Below are 21504 nucleotides of genomic sequence, written 5' to 3'. Positions count from 1 at the left end.
CTTATATTACCTTTATTTGTTTACATAGTGCTGCTTTATTTTGAAAATGTTTTCTGGGGCACCTGGGTGGTTCAGTCGGTAAAGAAGCTGACCCTGACTCCTGAATTTGGCTCAGGTCATCATCTCAAGGTTTGTGGGTTCGAGTCCCACACTTGGTTCCATGCTGACAGGGTTGGAGTCTGCTTGGGATTCTCTCTCTCTCTCTCTCTCTCTGTCTCCATTGCTCTCTGCCCCTCTCTGACTTGTACTCTCTCTCTCTCTAAGTAAATAAACCAAAAAAAAAAAGGAAATTGTTTCATCATTCTCAGATAAGAAAGTACTACAACTTTCATTCCTCATAACTGTCCCTTATTGATTTTTATGTTACATTAATACTAGCTCAAATAATGAGTTGCAGGGTGTTCCTTTATTTTCTAGAAGAATTAGATTAATATTAGCATTATCTATTCATTGAACCTTTTTCTGTGTCTGAACTTGTGTTTTCTTTGGGATAATTCTAATGCGCTGATACAATTTTTTAAAATAGTTATAGAGCTTTATATCCTTCTATTATATTTTCTTAGAATTTTCCCATTTCATCTGTTTTTATCATGACAGTATTCAGTCTATTTTCTTAGTATCTTTTTAATACTTTCAGTATCTGTTATACTGCCTTTGCTAATTTCTAATACTGTTCAATTATGCCTTTTTTCTTAATCAATTTTATATTTGCCAATTTTATTCGTATTTTCAGAGATCTAATTTTGACTTCATTATTCACTTTCATTGCATTTTCCTATTTTATTAGTTTCTACTCTTTGTGGTTTCTTTCTTCTAATATCTCTTATTTTGTTGTTATGCTTCTAACCTCTTAATATGAAAATTTAGGTCATTAATTTCATCATTTAATTTTTATATATGTGTTTAAAGTTACTCATTTTCCTCTAATTGCTCCTTATCTGCAATGCTACAAACTTGCAAAATAGTATATTTGTTATTGTTCAAGTCTGAGAGTATTCTGGTTTTCCTAATGATTTCTTCTCTGATCAATGAGTTTTTCCAGAGTATGCTTATAAATTTCTATTATGTATTTATTAAGTTTGTTTTTGCTATTGGTTGTTTAACTTAATCGTATTGTGATAAGAAAAATTCATCTGTAAATTAATTTTAGGGAATTTGTTTAGACTTGAAGAATAAAATAATATATGGTCATTCTTTATAAATATCTGTATTTTGAAAGAGTACTTATTCTTTATTACTCGGCTGCAGGTTTCATATCTGCCCAGTAGAACAACGTTTTTAGTTGTTCAAATCTTTTCTCTTCTATAGAGATCTTTCTATTCAGTTTCTATACAGAAAGCAGTGTTAAAACCTCCTACTATGATTGTGGCTATTTATCTGTTTTGTTAATGTTTCTATTTATGCTCTGAGGCTTTGTAATTAGAATATGTTAGATGCGGATAGATTTTTTTTTTCATTCCATGTCCTGAAGCAAACTACTTGCCGTAAGCCAGCTGGAAATACACATTGCCTTATAAGGGACTGTGAAGCTTTGACTTCCACTCCCCAGAGTGCATTCAACCCTGAGCAACTCCATCCAGTACCAAGATTAAGCACCCAGTGAATGAGAAATTCTAGCTCTTTTATATGGAAAGATGCCTTCTACCTCTAATATTTGGAGGTTTCTCCTTCTGGCTCTTTATCTTGGCTACTTATATAAAAAAAATTCTCCTTTTGGGATTTTTAAGCATTTAATATGGGGATAGGAGACCTCAATGTCTTTTCAAATTCCATTCAAGAAGAATCTTTTTTTTAATAAAATATCTTTTAATGTTTGTTTTTGAGAGACAGAGAGAGAGAGAGAGAGAGAGAGAACACGAGCAGGGGAGGGGTAGAGGGAGAGAGGGAGACAGAATCTGAAGCAGGCTCCAAGCTCTGAGGTGTCAGCACAGAGCCTGACATGGGACTCGAACCCATGAACCACAAGATCGTGACCTGAGCCAAACTCAGTGCTTAACTGACTGAGCCACCCAGGCAACCCCCATTCAATACAAATCTTAATGTGATTCCTAATGTGAATTTTTAATGTGAAAAGAAATGCCAATATATTACTTAGATATAACAATGAAGTTCCTTAAGAAGAATATTATTTTTCATTTCTGTGAGACAATTAGTACATTTGTATATTCAGCTCTTCTGCAGAGCATAGGAAGTCATAGAGACTTCACTTTTAGAAATAACAAATTTATCTTCATTTAACAAATACATTTTTGAGTACATACTATGTGCCAAGTATGAAAGTAGTATTCTTCTAGATGCTGAGAATACAATAGTGAACTAAGGAGTTAAGAATTCACTGTACACATACAAATAGATAGATAGATAGATAGATAGATAGATAAATGTGGTTGTGTCTACACTTTTAAGAAATATTAACAGAAAGGCCTCAATGAGAAGGTGGTACTTGAACAAATATCTAAAGAAGAAAGGCAAAGTCTTGAAGTAGGTGTTTTGAGTTTTAGAAAAGAGGCTGATGTATCTGGAGCCATGTTGGTAAGGAGGGGAATGGTAGGGAAGGAGGCTAGACCTGGTAGGACCTACTGGGCCAATGTAAGGGCTGGGGATTTTACTGGTGAGATAGGAAGCTACTGGAAGTCTATGCAAAAAAATTGGAAAATTTGCTTTAATGTGAAGGAGTCTTCCTGGCTCTGAGTTGAAACAGGTTGTGAGTGACAAGGGCTGATAAAGCAAGATCATTTAGGAGGTTACTTTAATAATCCACATGAGAGATGATGGTGGTTTGGTCCAGAGTGGCAAGAGTAGAATTAGTGAGATGTAAAGAGAATGTGGATATGTTTTGAAGGCAGAGTCAAGAGCTGATGGATTGAATGTGGAGAGTGAGAAACGGAGAGAGCTCAAAGATAATTTCATTGTGTTTAGCTGAGCAACTAGAAGAATGGAGCTTCCAATTACTGTGACAGGAAGACCTCAGGGGAGAGCACTTTTGGGTTGCGGGGAGTCATTTCTGTATGTGCATGGAATAAAGGCTCACTCCATGTGGCCTTGGCTACATTTACTAGTCCACCACATTGTTTTTATAAAACTTTACCTGATTCCTTGTTAAAAGTTTCAGACAATATTTAAAAACATTCTAAACAATTTGTGCAGCAGCATCTTTCCTCTAACACATTTTCATTGACATTCTTTGCACAAGAATATTTTACTAAGAAAATTGCTATATTAAAGCATTCACTGATTTAATACATATATATTGAACGCTTGATATGTCCCAAACACTATCAAATGCATTAGGAATCCCATGACAACAAAAAACTGGCACAGTTCATTACCTCTTGGCGCTTACACCCTGTGACTAGATGAATGAATGGACATTTATAGAGATAGTGCCATGAAGTATTTAATGGAGAGACTGACCTACACAGAACACATGTTGTAGGAAATGATTACTGATATGCCCTATGAATTATGATCAGGATGAGAGAATTCGTGAAATGGGAGTATTCCAGGCAGAGGGGGTAACATGTGCCAATGCACTTCAGTGTGAAGGGGCATAACACATGAGAAACCCTAAAAACTCTAATGGGGCTGCAAGTGTGCTAACAATAAAAGGGTACATAGTATGAAGTATGGCTGAAGAGATAAGGTAGGAACAGATTACACAGGGCTAGCCCAGAAGCAATGTGAGTAAAGGTAAAGTAATCAGAAGTATCCTTCAGCATCTGGGGTGTAGCACAGTAATTAACAACATGAACTCTGGATTCGGATAGCTTGACTCTGGACATCCACTCAGGCACTTAATTGGCTGTGTGAGCTTTGGCAGTCATACTCTTTAAAATACATCTAATATGATTACCTTCCTTCTTCAGGTGAGAGCAGAAGTCTTTGGTCTCAATGAGCTAAGTCAGGGTAGTTCTGCTGTCCAAGAAATCTCCAGATTTAGCAAGGTTAGAAAAAAACTCACAGGATTATGTTACTAACAATTACCTTTAAAACGATTATTTCTCTGGTAATTTACATACTTTACAATCTCTAAGAGCTGGGCATAAATTTTAGTAAAAGCTTATCCAATATAAGAGGTTACTTTACTTCAAGTTGGAAGGAGTGAATTATTTGTGGCCATAAAGAAAAAAAGGATATGATATGTATATACGGTATATATTTCTATTTTTTGTTATATAAATTATAAATGCATTATATATGATACATATTATATATTTATATTCTTGCTATAATGTCTATATGTATTATACTTAGCAAAACTATCTACAACACCGCTAAATATTTGTGTCAGGAAAACATGTATTATTGGCAGTGGATCATGTCACAGAATTTATGGCTAAAATATTTCATAAATATACAAGAACAGAGATATACAATTCAATTGCAGACCACCTTTCAGGCTAAAGAGAAGAATATTGGGCTCTCTACCAACTCAAACATGACCTCCATGCAGCACTAACTTAGAGTGTTATGTGGCAGGGTCACTCAGAGTGTGGTCCGTGCCCTGGCTGCCATTGGTGAACTCCTTTTTACCGATCTGTACCTAGATAAGCAGCTGGCACTACAATATAAATTGGCTACAGCACTAAGCACACAGTTGAGTTCAATTGACTGTTTTTCTCTTTTTCTTTTCTTTTTCATTTCTTTTTTCTTTCTTTTCATTTCATTTCAGTTCATTTCTTTTTCATTTCAAGACTTTTTCAATGAAGCAAGCAATGTGCTCTATTCTGGCATAGCTCTTTACATCATCAGGGACCACATTTTGAACGGTAAGATAATTTATTGAGCAGTTAATGAACAATCAAATTTAATGGAGAGAACTTTACTACATACACTAAAATAAAGTCTAGGTGGCCTTCTAACAGTAAAAAAGAGTGAGGGAGAAGACTTGAGAGAGAGAAGAAAATATAAAACAAATAGACAAAAAGGTATTTTTTTAAATTTTAGAATGAGGTGTCATTTCTGACTACAAAAAGCTATAGAAGAAATAATTTAAAAAATAACATTTGACTACTAAGAACATTTTCGGTTCAAAAACATTAAAAAACAAGATTAAATTAATAGAACTAGAGAAATCTTAACAACATATGTGATGAAAAAAGAAAGCTTTTAATATCAAAAGAACTCCTGAAATATTAATCTCTACCAGCTTCAGTTTCCTCATCTGTAAAAAAGACAATAATCACAAAATATAGCTCCAGATTTTTATGAGATTGGATTATAGAGGAGTACACAGTATTTAGTGCAACGCCTGCTAATAACAGAAGACATTATTATTTTTTTAGAAAGGCTTTAGCAATCTAAGTATGATATCTTAAGGCTTAAAAATAGTGTGCAATTGTGAAGTACAAAGTTACTGCAACAGGTTTGGGTGGTCCAAAACTCGCACATAGAAAAGACAGGTGTGGTTCTCGCCCAGGTCCTGGGAGGTAACCTATAAGCATCTAGCACATCCATCCATCCTCCCTCCCTTCCTTTTTATTTTTATTTTAGAGAGAAAGAGAGAGAGCAAAGTCGGGGAGAGGGGTAGAGGGAGAGAGAGGGAATCTTAAGCAGGCTCTACACTCAGCATGGAGCTTGACACAGGGCTCCATCACATGACCTGAGCTGAAATCAAGAGTCGAACATTCACTCAACTGAGCCAACCAGGAGCCCCTGTAATATCTCTTCTGATAAGAATATCTTTGTTTACCTGGGGACTCCAGGACAAGTCAGATAGCTTATAACAATATGATTTGGGGGTAGGACATGACTAGCTGGACCTCTGGAAAGGATGGAGGTGGAAGATGTGCTTTGTAGGTGGTCAGCTGTGCCTCCATGACCAACATTACCACCCAGTAAAATCCCTGGATACCAAGGCTCAGGTTAGTTTCTAGGGTTGGGCAGTACTTTGTGCGTGTTTTCACACATTATTGTTTAGAGAATTAACACACAGTTAGTTCTGCACAACTCACCTGGGAGAAGACAACGTAAAGCTTCTGCCAGGTGTTCCCTAGACCCGGCCCAGATGCCTGCTCCTTTGCTGACTTTAATCCATATCCTGTTACTGTAATAAACTGTCAGTATGAGTAAAATAGCTTTACTGAGTTTTCTGAGTCCTTCTAACAAATCATTGAACCTGAGGGTGGTCTTGGGGACACTCCCCAAACACAGTAATCTAAGTACAATTTATATATCCATAATAAAGTCTGGCTGAAATAAAGTAAAATTTCTTACTTTAACAAATTGTTGTATATAAAATATAGTGTATATGTGTATACGTATGCACCCAACAAACTGTCAAATTCATGAACAACTTCCTAAGGTATTTTTTATTTATAAAAATAAAGTTTTAGGCTTTATGACAGTAAATTTATGAAGATCCCATTTGTATTTCATAAATATAAATACACTTAATACCAATAAAAATATTCTATGGTTGACATTTTTGGTTGTAAGAAAAAAATCACATGCCTGACCTATTGTTTAGAAAGGAAAATAACTGTGAAAAGGAATCATAAAACATTGGAATAAATCATTTAATTCCTCTTTCTTGCTATGGACACTAATCTATACTTCTATATATAATTACATACAAGATTTTTTTAATTGGAAATTTCCTAAAGGAAAATTCGATACATTTTCACATTTAAGATTCATTCCCCTTTTGAAATAGTAAAAGAGGATTTTTGGTTCTCTTCAATTACTCAAATTCTCACCCTTAAGACTTGGCTTTTATTTCTTGGTGCCCCTTACTGACTTTTCTAGCCATACATGGAGTTTCTCTGGGAAATTCTAGAAACCAAATTCAGATAAAAAACATAAACACACTCATCCCAAATCAGTTTAGAAACATTTCATGTGTAATTATAAAGTCATTCTTGAATTGACAAGTTTGAATGGACACACTCTGCCACTCTAAAGTTGTGGGTTGCAAAATTATACGATCCATTTTCTGTCTAAGAAAATATACTGGAAAACATAATCCTCTCCCAAAAAACAAAAGAAAGAAATTCAAAAAGAAAAAAGAAGAATTTAACAGTTTCACTTAAGTAGTTGACTTAATTATATCCTAACAAAAAAAAGCTCTGTTGATTTGTGTGCGTGGACACATCAGATCCATAGACATAATTATCTAACATTTGTGAAAACTTTGCTTATTCAAGAGGCTATGTGTATATGAATTTTGTTTTATTTTTCTTTCTTCTTCCTACATTTTCCTTTCATTGTGCTTTATATCTTATACTGGATGATGATGATATAATTTATATAGATGACCTCTCTCCTGTTTGTCCCTTTGTGTGTCCTTTGTTAAAGACACCACTACTCTTCACTGTTAATGTATCCCACTTTATAGCATTAAGAAAACTGGGGCGCCTGGCTGGCTCAGTCGGTTAAGCCGACTTTGGTTCAGGTCATGATCTCATGGTTCGTGGGTTTGAGCCCCCGTCAGACTCTGTGCTGACAGCTCAGAGCCTGGAGCCTGCTACCAATTCTGTATATCCCTCTCTCTGTCCCTCCCCCACTCACTCTCTGTCTCTGTCTCTGTCTCTCAAAATAATAAACATTTAAAAAAATTAAGAAGGGAAATACCAGCCCCCACTTTTGAGACAAATACTGCTTACAAGTAAAGAGGATTTTTAGTAACTAAGTAGTTCAACATATATCATATGTCCTGGTCTTAATTCATCAAGCATTACCCATACCTTTGGCACATCTCTATTGATTTTGGGTACAGCTCTATAAAAGGCAAATAAAATAATATTTTACTACCATTTTAGCCATTCCAACCTGAGTTCCTGGTCATAAAGCAATGTTTCTACTACATAAAGCTCAAGTGGCCTTTCCTTAAATTATATCATTTAGTTTTTTTAAGTAGAAATTCTTGACCAAACCTTTGCATGTTAATAAAGTAACCTGCGTGGTGGTTGGTTCCTTTAATCTGTGTTTTTCGTACATTTTAGAATACATCAGAGATTTAAAAAATGTATTTTACATATCCTAAAATAAAGTAAGATTGTTTCTTAAAGTGAACCTTCCACTACTCAGATTGTCTGTTTCATAAAAATATACTCACACTGCTTATTATTATTCAGAAACTTGCATTTAACTTCTAAAAATTATAACCATGAATTTGTACTTATTGTCTTAATATTTTTAATACCAACTTTTTCTTTCCCCTAAACGTTACTTTCAGCATTTTTCATTCAAATATTGCACATGGTTTTCCTTACTATGATTACACTGAAATATCTTTAAATTAAGAAAACTAATCATGTCTTAGACTAGGTTACGGGCACATAGGTATGCTCAATTTCTGATAATTCACTGAGCTGTATCATTATAACTTGACCATTTTCCTCTACTTCAGTTTACTTGAATAAAAGGTTTTTTTAATCAAACACTGTGATGTCCTATATAATCTTCTCCCGAGCTTTCTTAGACCAATCAAATTCCATAGCTCAATTTACTCACTTGTCTCCAGAGTCCAGGCATCTGATGAAAATGAAGCGCACTGGGTGTCTGATAAATACTATAATACCACAGTGCCTCAGCCTGTGATGAGCTGGAAAAGATGGCCCCAGTCTAAAGGGTACAGACACTACTCAGCTCCAAGGAATGGCTGCCATATGGGACTGTAGGTCTAATGTTGCCAGGTCTGGAAATTTGAATTTTTATGTCAAATTTATACTTTTTAATGTTGGCAACTGATTCAAATTTTTAAACACTACCAGCCAAACTAAATATGTCTTTGACCAAAGAGGCCTCCATAAAGAGCACCTCCCTGTGTAGGACCTCACTAAATGTGAGTCCAATTAAAATATTTTTCATATTTTAATTGATACTGCTAGCACGCAGGGAAGCCCACATTCAAAATTCAGTCTGACTCCACACCATTTCTACTGTAAGATACTGGCTGTAAATATGTGCTTGTTGTTCATAATCCGAATCTCAGACCAACCTTATAACACAGGTATCATCCCCATTTTACTGATGAGGGATCAAAGGCCCAAAGAGAGCAGATAATGCAAAGTACAGAACAGTATGACTGAATTAGATAACCTGAATTTAAATCCTTCCTCCAACACGTACTATTTTCACAACTAAATTAAACTTAAATTAATTTCTCCATGCTTCAGTTTTCTCCCCTGTAAGATGGGTACTCTAATAGCCTTACCTCACAAAAATGTTCTGAGGATATATATAAAGCATGTAGAAATGTCGTAGCACAGAGTAAGTACTACGTAAATGTTGCTATTACTAATTATTATTGTTATTATCATCATCTGTAAAATGACAGCCTTGCTTGTTGAGTTTTAAGTGAACTATTAGGTAAAGTACTTAGACCTGTTCCTGAGACAGACTGTTCATTACATATTAACTGGGTGAACAGGTGAAATTTCTTTCAAGTACATTACTTCAAACCATGCAGCTTAATTGGCTTTTACTCTGTATAGGGTAATAACAAATACTATTATAGTTTGGAAGTATTTTAATTTGTACAAAGTGTTTTCTTCAGACATGTGAATAATATATAGCTTTGTAGTGTCATGATTATTGTCATGTTTATATTATTTGGAAATGTGTAGTGAAGTGAAACATGTGTCATGTCCTAATGTCAATTTTAATAATGTAATAAGATTTTATTCAAAGTATCAGGAATAGTTACAATATTTAGAAGATACTCTTTAAATTTAGATGATCTTTACCACCTCTTTTTGTTTCCCTAATTTTTAAAACACCTGAGCCCCTCCCTCTAAAAAACCCAAAAGATGCATGTAATTCAATAACTCAAATTACAAAGCTATATGCTAATATGTGGCATAGCCAGAATTTTTACTTACTTGTGACCCATTTCATGAGCAATTGTAAATGCAAGATTCAAGCCATTGTCTTCAGCAATAATACATTTTCTCTTTTCACTACACATTCCACTCAAATAAGCTATACCTAGAAGACACAAACATGAATTATCACATTTCAGATTCAAATGTAAACCTTTATGCTAGGAATCAGTAGAAAAAACTGAAAAATGAAATTCCTTACATTCAAATATGTCTATATTAAGCTGTGATATCTAATCCTTATGAATGAAATTGTAAGAGAAATTGTGTATGTATTAGTCACTCAATAAACTCTTAACACTCTTCTCAATTTAATATCGCAGATTAAATTATTTCATCAATTGTCCAATTCTCAAAAAGGCATACTATAAGAATACATTTTGGAAATACCAGTTTTCATTGTCATGAATGGTCACAACTTGGAAAATATAAATTAAAAAGCAATGATTAAATTAAGTATTTTTCAATTCTTGTTAATAATGTAGTTGCAAAAAAAACCTAAAATAAAATAAATGACATATAGGACATTCTTGAACTCACATTTATATTCTGAGTTAATATATTTAAAATTTTTATTTTGTAAAATACAATTTTAACTAATACAACAAAAAAACTGTGATTCAATACTGAAAAGTATTTCCTCTGAAAATTTCTTGCCTTATAAGATGGCCCAACTGCAGAGTATATGATAATGAAATATTATTTAAGCCAGTAATTTCTGCAAGATAGTTGATCTTCTGGTTTGAATTAGCAGTAACACAGTATGTGATATCATTGATACTCCTTCATCAAAGATTCATGTACCATTTTACTAATTAAGAAATACCTCTGAAGAAATATCCTTGAACACAAAGAACTATATAACCTTGCAAGTGTAAGTTTTAACGCATTTTTAAATAACAAAGTTTATTAAAATAATATCTAGTGTTATTGAATTATCTATATGCTCCGGAATCCTCCTATCTGTATAAAATACATCTAAGCTCATTATATGAAGAAATTAAGGTGTGGACAAGTGGAATGATTTGCCAAAGAACACATGAGTACTAAATATTATAAAATAAAGATTTGAAATGAACTTTGAATCAATATGCCAACTAACATTTAGTTTTTCCCGCTGATTATAATTTAGTGCAGAGTGGCCCCTAGTTAAAGATGGTTAGCTAACTACTTGGGACTTTTTTTCTGTCTTCAGAAACACAAAAAAATAGTGTTATGGAATGATTACATTTAACTAAAAGAATAAATCGCCTTGCCCATGTTTTGGAAAAACAGAAGGTTCATACAAGAACATGAACCGATTTAGTGGACCCATGCCCAAATTAAACAGAGGAGGATTTTATGAATGTGGTAGAACCCCACAGAGGCTCAAGGCTGAGACACACAGGTTCGACAGAGGCATTGCTCGGGGACTGAAAGTGGAGATTAGATGAAAGTATGTCTGAAATCCTCAAGTACTCATTCAAACCTTCGAGTAGAATGTCAAGGCCTGGTATGCACTGGCCTATCAAGAAAATGAAGATACATTCTCTCAACAAAATGCAGTATAAACATACTACTTTTAAAACATAACTACAGGAAGAAATAGCCAAGAGATTAAATACATAAAGATGAAATACATAAAGAAATGCATAAATATCTATATATGTAGAAATATTTTATTAAAATATAAAATATACAAATAGATGAAATTACTTCTTGTCTTAAAAAAAGTTTATTTATTTATTTTGCAAGAGAAAGAGAGCACAGCAGAGGGGCAGAAAGACAGGGAGAGAATTCCAAACAGGCTTCGTGCTGTCAGCACAGAGCCTGACATGGGGCTCAATCTCACCAGGTACGAAATCATGACCTCAGTGGAAACCAAAAGTTGGACGCTTAACTGACTGAGCCACCCAGGTGCCCTGAAATTACTTCTTTATGAATGGATAGATGGATGAAGGAATGAACAGACAAGTGACAAGCCATACTACTTCATTTGGCTGATTAAAACAGTCAAGATCTGGTACGAAGAAAAGAAGAAGGTAGGGATAAACACAGAGGGGTTAGGGAAGGGAGAAAAAAAGGAAGTCAAAAACATAGTTGTTACCGAGCTCTACTACATAACAAATCAAATACAAAACTTTAAGAAATGCTTGAAGAAACATAATGTGATTTTTAAGAGAGCTAAGTCAGGCACTTATTAATGCAACAAAATATGGAAAACAAACACAAGAGAGTAACTAAACTTGCATTATAGTTGAAGGGAAGAAGGAAAGAAAGATAGAAGGAAGGAGTGAAGGAGGGAAGAAGTGTGAAAGAAAAGTAGCTCCTCTTAATAGGATATTTAAAATTCTCTTGAGCATTTAGAAATTTAAATAAATATATACTTCAAGACTAAATGTCCCACTAAAATACTAAATTAAGTTCAGCTATAATTAGCATGTCAAAGACCACTGTGCAGTACAAATTTCCCTCAGGATGCCCATATATTTCGCCAAACCAAAATAAGCTCATCACCATACATAGATTAAAAGTCAGCTAACATAGGCTGTCATCATTTCATATATCTCTTTGCTGTATGGATCAGGACATAGCAAATTCAGTCACTTTAATAAATTTTACATCTCTTCTCCTATACTACTTGAAATATATTGTTCCCACCAACAAGAGTACTGTTGCTTGTTTCCAATTCTTACCTCTTCCATATTATTTTTTTCTATTCTAGATTGATACATTTTTCCATATTTTGCTGTTATCTTACTATATTGGCTAGGATTTCCAATGTACTAATGAAATATGGGTGGTATCAAACACCTTGTTTTCCTGACGATATTAATAGGAATGTTTACAGTTTCACAATGGAGTATGAATGCTCGAGGACTTTATTTTTTTTGATGTTTATTTATTTTTGACAGAAAGAGAGACAAAGTATGAGCAGGGGAGGAACAGATGGAGAGGGAGACAGAGAATGTGAAGCAGGCTACGGGCTCCTAGCTGTTAGCACAGAGCCCGATGTGGGGCTCGAACACACAAACCGGGAGATCATGGCCTGAGCCAAAGTAACGGACTGAGCCACCCAGGTGCCCCAGGAGGACTTTAATAGATACAGTTTGTTAAGTTAAAGGAGTTATTTTTTGATATTCTTGTATGTCAAGTGAAAAAAGATGCAATGTTATGTGAGGTGTAGGTCAAAGGTAGATGGGAGTTAGATAGCATTTTTTTTAAAGAAACATAAGCTTGGAATAGTGAGAGAAACAGGAAAGAGAACTGATTAAGTACTAGGGGAATACTTAATTCATGGGTCAGAAAACAGATGGTTCAGCTCAGGATGGAGAGCACAAACCTGGACTCTCACTAATATGCCCAAATGAATGATATCCAACCTAATGGTTGAAACACAGAAGAGTACTACTTAGATTAAATTTGGGCTGGGATTTTTCAGAACAGGTTTAAAGAAAGGATGAAAACGTGTAACAGTTGGCAGTAAAATTGATGGGGAACGAAGGGACAGAACTTATAGCACTGGATAGGTGAAGAAGTAATGTCAAAGATAATTTGGGAAAACAATACAGTTGTCCAGACAATGGAGTCAGCAGTGAAGAAAAGGAACAGATATTCTCTGAAAAAGTACTAGAGATTGTGATAAGAGATTGAGATTTAGAGACTTAAGATTTCAGAGGTGAAATTCCATGATATGATTAACTACTGGCACGAGGGTAGAGAAAGGTAGCTGGCATCCAGATTGAGGGGAAATAATTATTAAGTAGTGTTGGGTGGACTGATGGTATAACGTGAAGTTGCACCTGAATGAACTCAAGAAGCGGAGAGAAAGACGGCCAACATCCACACGAAATGGGGGAGACAATAAAGGAGAACAATCCATCACAGTGACGGTGACAGTGACGGTTAAGACGGTAAAGCTCAAGAGCTTCCATCACAACTGAAGAGTTTTTATATGAGGACAGGAGAGATTTTGACTTAGAAGCAGCAGCGGGAAGCAAGAGAAATGTTACAGGTATACAATGTTGGCATTTTCCTAGCACCAGACCTATGGATAGGGGAAGAATGTCTCTGGGGGCCCTAGATTCCTCACCAGGTTATGGGAAATCAATGACTACTGTGTAGTCATGAAAAAAATACGGTATTGAAAAGAATATAATTTATAATATAAAAGACATATATTTTATACCATAAAATATGAATTTACATACAATAAAACAGAATTTTAAAATGAGTACATATTGGCATAGAGGTATGATTACACCTAAGTATTAAAAAATGCAGACCACCACATTTTCATAAAAGAACAAAAAGACTACACAGATATGGGGGCACCTGGCTGGCTCAGAAGTAGAGCACATGACTCTTGATCTCAGAGTCATGAGTTCAAGCCCCATGTTGAGCATAGAGCTTACTTAAAACAAAACAAATCAAAAAACTACATCAATATGCTAACTTGCTAATAGCAACTGTATTATATAACAGAGAAATAATAAGTAACTTTTCTCCCTCTTGTCCAATTTTCCAAATCATGGGTTTATAATACTTTTACAATGAGAAGATTAAAAGACATAAATATGATAATCATGTCTATGAAATTTAAAGAGTAATTAACAGAATCTCTTATAGACCATGATGCAATTTAACAAATAAGATGATCCTGTATTCCTATTCTCTTTTTACTTATGTGTACAGTTAGAATCTCCAACTAAGATTCTGATAAATTTAAATTTCATTGTCTTACATTTGGCCCACAAAGGAGATTTTCTTTAACTTGAAAGTTATGGAGAATAATTCTAACCATGACCAATTTAAATGACTTGCATTATTCTGTCTAAAAGCCTATGCTTTTCAGTTCCTTTCAAAAACTCATATGTTTCTTATTATAATAAGGGGTAGAGTTTAGAAGGAGAAAGGATTTAACACAGCTGTTATTTAAAGATAGCTATAATACAGACTCTTTTTAAGGTACCCTTTTAATATAAAAGTTTGTACAAACAAAAAGGATACCAAAAATCTCTCTAATTTCCCACCTAAAAATGAATCAAGTCATGTGTGAGGACTGAACAGAATCTCTCATCTGAAAACAATACATACAATCCTGGAATGTAATATGATACCTCATCAAGATAATCATAGAGCCCTAAAACTCCACAGGAAGCGTGTTACAATAGTGGACTAATCAGGAAATCAGTTTTTGAAAAATGTTTATTTATTTTGAGAGAGAGAGAGAGAAAGAGCATGAGTGGGGGAGGGGCAGAGAGAGGGGGAGAGAATTCCAAGCAGGCTTCGCACTGTCGGTGCAGAGTCCAATGCTGGGCTCCAACTCAAAGACCCTGAGATCATCACCTGAGCTGAAACTAAGAGTTGGATTCTCAACCAATGGAGCCACCCAGGTGCCCCAGGAAATCAGTTTTTATGATGTCAGATGGATGTATACTAACAAAAGTAAGTTCTCCAGCTCCACTGGTATTGCCTTTAAGCACCAACTAGACTACTTAAGTTCAAAATCTTGTCTCTCCTGGCACAAAATCGTTCACAGTTCTAGGAAAGATATTTGTTCTAGGATTGTACCTTATGAGAAAAGTTATTCACCTAGGAATCCTACTATTATTTGAGGCCTAATAGAACAAGGAAAAAAAATGAATACATGCTGAGCACACCTTCAGGAGCACGAGCCACAAAATAAATACTCATTTTAAAATGTGATCATTAAAATCTAAAGGTATCTAAAACATTATGGAAGAATAAAAGGAAACACCAGATAGAGAAAAATCAAGGTAGGAGAGGCTTTTAGAGAAGGAAACAGCTTGGTGGTTATCACTGAGTGGCCAGAGGTCAGCCAAGGAAAAGCAGGGGAAGTTTGGGGGTAATTTCCTGAACAAAGGACTGAGCAGGGAAAAGGAGATGGTGATGAGAGTTGATATTGCTCACAGAAGGGTAAGTTAGGTTCGTTCAATGTGCAAGCCACGTAGTACATCTCTGCCTCAATAGGTATTTAGCATATCTGCAAGAAGGGGGTGTATGAAATGAAATGCATAGATGAAATTCCTGGAAACAAAGACCAATATAAAGTGTTAACTCAATATGGGGTCCTAAATAAAAATGTAATTTTGAAGAATCAAAATGTATTTTGTCCACAAATTAGAAAAAAAAATTTTTTAGAATGACTTAATGAGATGGTACCCACATCATACGAAGCCCATTTACATGATTACGTTCAAATTGGACTTTGAACATATTTTACAATAACTTGCCTTACTAATTCAATAATTATCCGCTTCTACTCCATTACAAGGCAAGATGATGATGATTCAGGAATATAAAAGTACAATTATGTAAGTTATGAGTTTAATATGGGTATAGTTATAAATGTATTTTAAAAAGTAGGCTTCCAGATTCTCTTAAATGATTAATCCATAACATTCTTCATAATACAGTTCCTAAGAATACTAAGAAAAAAGTGAATTCCAAAAACAAGAAATAGAATATTAGTTTAAAAAAAAACTATAGTGAATCTCTGTGGTTGAAAAGGGAGACTATTTTATAGACATTAAAATGTTGTTTATGCGTTCCCACAACATGGTAGGCTGACAGTCCTTTTGGGAAAAACACATAGAGTGCCAGATAAAATGTAATGAACAAAGTTTTTGATGTATCACTAAGTTTGAAGAAAAAAGATTACCAAGTGCAAGAATAAAGCTTAAAAAATTTTCAAATCTAGAGGATAATATCCTGATTCAATGTTGTTAAATCTGGATATCAGAAAAGATACAAGTCTCATTAAATAACGGGTGTGGTTTCCGAGCACCTGGGTGGCTCAGTCGGTTGAGCATCTGACTTCAGCTCAGGTCATAATCTCACAGTTCATGAGTCTGAGCCCCACATTGGGCTCAATCCTGTCAGCACACAGCCTGCTCCAGATCCTGTGTCCCCTTCTCTCTCTGCCCCTCTCCTGCTCATGCTTGCTCGCTCTCTCTCTCTTCTCTCTCTCTAAGATAAAAAAAAAAAAAAATTAAATAAAGAATGGTGCGGTTTCAAAATGTCTGCAAGGACAGGCATTAAGGAGCAAGGAACTGAGATCTGTACACAAATTAGAAAGCCTGGAAATGCTGTTAATGCTTGAAAATAACCTCAAAAGTCCACATGCAGGAAAGCAACAAGGAATCATAGCTCAAAGTTCTGGGTATGCCAGGAAAGGCTCCGTTAACACAGTGAAACCGAAACCACCATCATGCATAGGCTATGAAGCCACAGGAATATGAAGCCATAAATATAACGTACAAGCCCATCATACAATTTGGGGATCATACAGGATTGGAAAAAACCTTGTCAGTAAAAACAAATGAGGTATCACTGTGACGAGACACTTGATCATCTCAGCAAGCATAGAATTCCCACAGAAGAAACAGTTCCACTGAAGACAAACTCACAAATATAAACGACAAATCAAGTGAAGAAACAGCCATTGTGAGGAGACCATTACCAAAATAAAAACTAGAGAGAACATGTTAATGAAGGAAAGACGTTTTTAACACAAAGATGGGAAGCTTGAGATCTACATTCACTGGGCTACCACAACCCAAATGTATCTTTCTGTAAATAAAAAAAGAAACCCCTTCTTTGTGACACTTTACATCAAAATACTGGTGTAAAGAAATGTTAAATTTCTTCAAACAGAAGGAAAAATTCCAGACTAAAACATGAAAATAAAGAGGAGGAAATACAGAACACCAGAAAGAGTAAATGTACATGTAACTATAAATTAATAACAAATACACAAAACATCAATTTTTTTTAAGTAGGCTCCATCCCAGTGTGGAGGGGAGCATGCCTAGGGGACTCCAATGCAAAACACTGAGATCAAGACCTCAGCTGAGGTCAAGAGTCAGAAGTCAGATGCTTAACCGACTGAGCCACTCAGGTGCTCCACCTTAAACATCAATTTTAATGTCTTCCAAAATTTAAAATATAGAGAACTAAAGTACAAGCAACAATACGTCATCGGGAGATAAACGGAGTTCAAGAGTTCAAAAGTTCTAGCAATAATCAGCAGTAAAATGATACTTGTCATTATATATAAGGTAATTACAAAACAATAGTAAAATAATACATAATTAACAATTACAGCGATTCAAAATGGCATACCAATATTAGATTTACCTATTTTTAAAAGGCAAGAAACAAAGAAAAAAAAGAAACATGAAATAAAGTGAAATAGTAAATAAACAGAAAGAAAGCATTTCAAATTATGATTTTCATTAAATAAAAAAGACTATACCACGGGAACTGTGTGTGACTGCCAAACTGAATGGATATTTAAGTTCTCGAAGGTGAGAGATGTGTAAATTAAGTTGATTGTGATAATCATTTTATAATGCCTGATGTATATTAAAACATCACATTTTTTACATATATACAACTTTTACCTGTCAATTTTATCTTGATAAAGTTGGAATAAATGAATGAAAAAAAACACTAGGCTGAATCCAAACTAAGATTGTAAATCTGGATTAAAAAAATAAACCTTAAGTGTATGTGCTTAAAGAGATACAGCTTAAGAAAAAGAATATAAATAAGTTAGAAGTAAAAGAAGAGAAAACAATGTAATATGCAAACATCAACCAAAATAGAGAAAGAGTGACAATGTAAATATTACAAATATAGAAAATTAGACAAGTTGAATTTAAGCCATAAGCATCTAGAGAGATAAAGAAGGGTGTTTTATTGGTTTTTTTTTTTTTTACGATAAAAGGATCACATCAACAAGAGGACTTCGCAGTTCTTTTCTGTATTTACTCAACAACTAAGCCTCAAAATGTATATATAGTAAAAATGAACAGAATTAAGAGAGAAAGACAAATCCACAGTTAAACTGGAAGACTTAACAAGTCTCTTTTAATAGCTGATAAAACAACCATAAAAAAATTTACTCAAGACATAAGAGATCTGAACAAAATATTAGCAAATCTCTCTTAATTGACATAACAGAACATGGCACCCAACAAAATTCTTTTTCTTTTTAAAAAACTTTTAATGTTTACTTATTTTTGAGAGACAGAGCACAAGTGGGGAAAGGCCGAGAGAGAGAGAGGGAGATGCATGATACAGAGCAGACTCCTGGCTCTGAGCTGTCAGCACAGAGCCCCATGCAGGGCTTGAACTCACCAGCCATGAGATCATGACCTGAGTCGAGGTAGGACACTCAACAAATTGAGTCACCCAGATGCCCCAATTCTCTCTTTTTAAGTGGACAAGGTACATTTATGGCCATATTCATACTGAGTAGTGAAAAAAAAAAAGTGGAAATAATCCAAAGTTTGTTCATTGGCCAAAATGGAAATAATTTAGAAATCAGGAACTAAAAAGGTAACTAGAAAAACCCAAACTGCTTACACATAAGATGATACTCTTCTAAACAGTCCACAAGTGAAAGCAATTATAATGAAAATTAGAAAATACGTTAAACATGGCTACAGTAAAAATAGAACACATAAAAAATGTGTGGGCTGAAATGACAGTGCTTAGGGAAATTCACAGCATATATTATAAAAAACAAAAGAGACTGAAATCAATGATTAAAATTCCTTCCAGGAGCTGGGAAAAGAAGAGAGCATCAAAGCTTAAGAAAAGAAAGGGAAAGAAATAATAAAGAGCAAAACCAATGAACTATAAAACAAATGTAAAAGAAAACTGGAAAAATTGGTAATTCCCTAGTAAACCAACCAAGAATAAAAAGACAAGTACAAATTATCAACACCCACAAAGAATAAGGAAATGTCTCTACAACCCTAAAGACATCAAGGTAATATATAAAAAAAGCATACCAATAAAATTTACAACTTGCCAAAGCTGTCAAAAGAAATTTTCTATTGCCAAAGCTGTCAATAGAATTTTCTATTATCATCCCATTTATTCATTCTACTCCAGCTGGATTGGCTTGTTTTTTGTTTGTTTGTTTTTGTTTTGTTTTTGCTTTCCTTTTCTTTTTCCTGTCATTTCCATCTCAAGACCTCTTCACTGGCTTTTCACTCTGGAACATTCCTTCCCTAGATATCTCCAGATTTTGATCACCAAATTTAAATTACAAATACCCTTCCTACCCTGGAACTCCCAGATTATCTCTTACTTAAACTGACTCCTTTTTCTATGCCAGTTTATCTTTTAATATACCAATTAATTTAACTATTCATTATGGATATTGGCCATTTCTCTCTTAGAATGTTAAGCACCACAAAGGCAGGAAAGTACTGAGAAGTCAATTTGTTCATTCCCAACAAGTAGAACTGTATAGTACAGTGTATACTATACATTGTATAATAACATGAAAATACATTTTGAGGTGTATTATTGTGCATTTCTCTTTTGTATTTCCACACAAGTCATGTCTTAGTTATCTACAGGCTTCTCTCTGAGGGCACAGGAGAAAGGATAAGGATTAGAGGTAGGTAGCCTTTGGAACTCTGGAGGATAGTGAATTGGGAAACTCCAGACCAATATACGATGACTCAAACATGGAATTAATAAAAAAAAACTCTGGGTCAGTAGGTGGAAAGAAGGGCTGTGTTGTCATTTCTGAGCCTACTTTGACTCTTGCTATCAAGAAGGCCAGAGGGGTGGGCAGTTTAACTCAGGGGACCCAGGGGGCACATGACTGAGATCTGGCAGGGTCTTAATAGCACTAAGAGCTGGAAGGGTAGGGCCTGGGGAGGCTGGGAAGAAAAAAAGTGTGGTAGAAAGAGTTGAATCGGAGTTATAGGGCCCTGACCAAACCAACATTCTTGAGTTGAACCCACCAACTGCATTTGGAGGCCAAATCCAGCCTGTAGACAAAGGAATTCACTGCAAAGACGCTGAGAGCAAAGGTCTCAGAGGAAAGTGAAGGCACTGTGATTTCTGATCTATAGCCCATCAATCACCTCAGCTATGGAAAGAATCAAAGGAGAGGTTAAGGGCACTATTTGGAAGAATTGAATATTAGCTAAAAGCAAACCGAAACAAGGTAAATGAATAAAGTCATTTAAAGTGGGGGAAAAAATAACATCAATCGACATGTTTCAGTTCTCATCGTCCTCAAATCAAAGGAGGTAGGGATTTGTGAGGAAAAGATTTAACACATTCTAGGAAGATAGATGCAACATTTTCTTTTCCTAATTTAGTATCATCTTTGACCTTGTAATGTGTATTGCGACAAAATTAACTACAGATGGGAAAGCACATGTTAAAAAAAGGGTGTGTGTGTTTTTAATGCGTGGCTAAAGGAAAATCAGTGAATACTCACTTTATTTTATGATTCTAAGGTGTGTGGAGGTATCTAAAATCAATAAGTTGTAGACTAGACAGCATATGGATACCACATCTAATTGTTTGGTAAGTTTTTTATGAAATATGAATATGATGCAGGAAAAATACAGTGAAAGGTAGTTCAAGTAAATGTTCAGGAAAATAGTGAAAGAAAGTGAGTTCAGGGGTGCCCAACTGGCTCAGTCAGTAGAGCATGTGACTCTTGATCTTGGGGTTGTGAGTTCAAGCCCCATGTTGGATGTAGAGACTACTTAAAACTAAAATATTGAAAGAAAGAAAGAAAGAAAGAAAGAAACAAAGAAAGAAAGAAAGAAAGAGAGAGAAAGAGAGAGAGGAGGAGAGAGAGAGAAAGAAAGAAAGAAAGAAAGAAAGAAAGAAAGAAAGAAAGAAAGAAAGA

At 34.8% G+C, this 21504-nt stretch overlaps 1 protein-coding gene across 1 annotated transcript in view; it reads right to left on the bottom strand.

The window, feature by feature from the left end:
• The window catches only part of ADAMTS19 (ADAM metallopeptidase with thrombospondin type 1 motif 19), a 238253-nt gene that overhangs the window by 117895 nt on the left and 98854 nt on the right, over positions 1-21504 (bottom strand). The window contains exon 8 of the mRNA XM_049649122.1: positions 9825-9930. Coding sequence (XP_049505079.1) covers positions 9825-9930 — 106 coding nt within the window. The remainder of the gene's footprint in view (positions 1-9824; positions 9931-21504) is intronic.

Source organism: Panthera uncia, assembly GCF_023721935.1.
Source record: "Panthera uncia isolate 11264 chromosome A1 unlocalized genomic scaffold, Puncia_PCG_1.0 HiC_scaffold_17, whole genome shotgun sequence".
NCBI lineage: Eukaryota > Metazoa > Chordata > Mammalia > Carnivora > Felidae > Panthera > Panthera uncia.
This window is presented reverse-complemented; position numbering and strand designations above follow the sequence as displayed.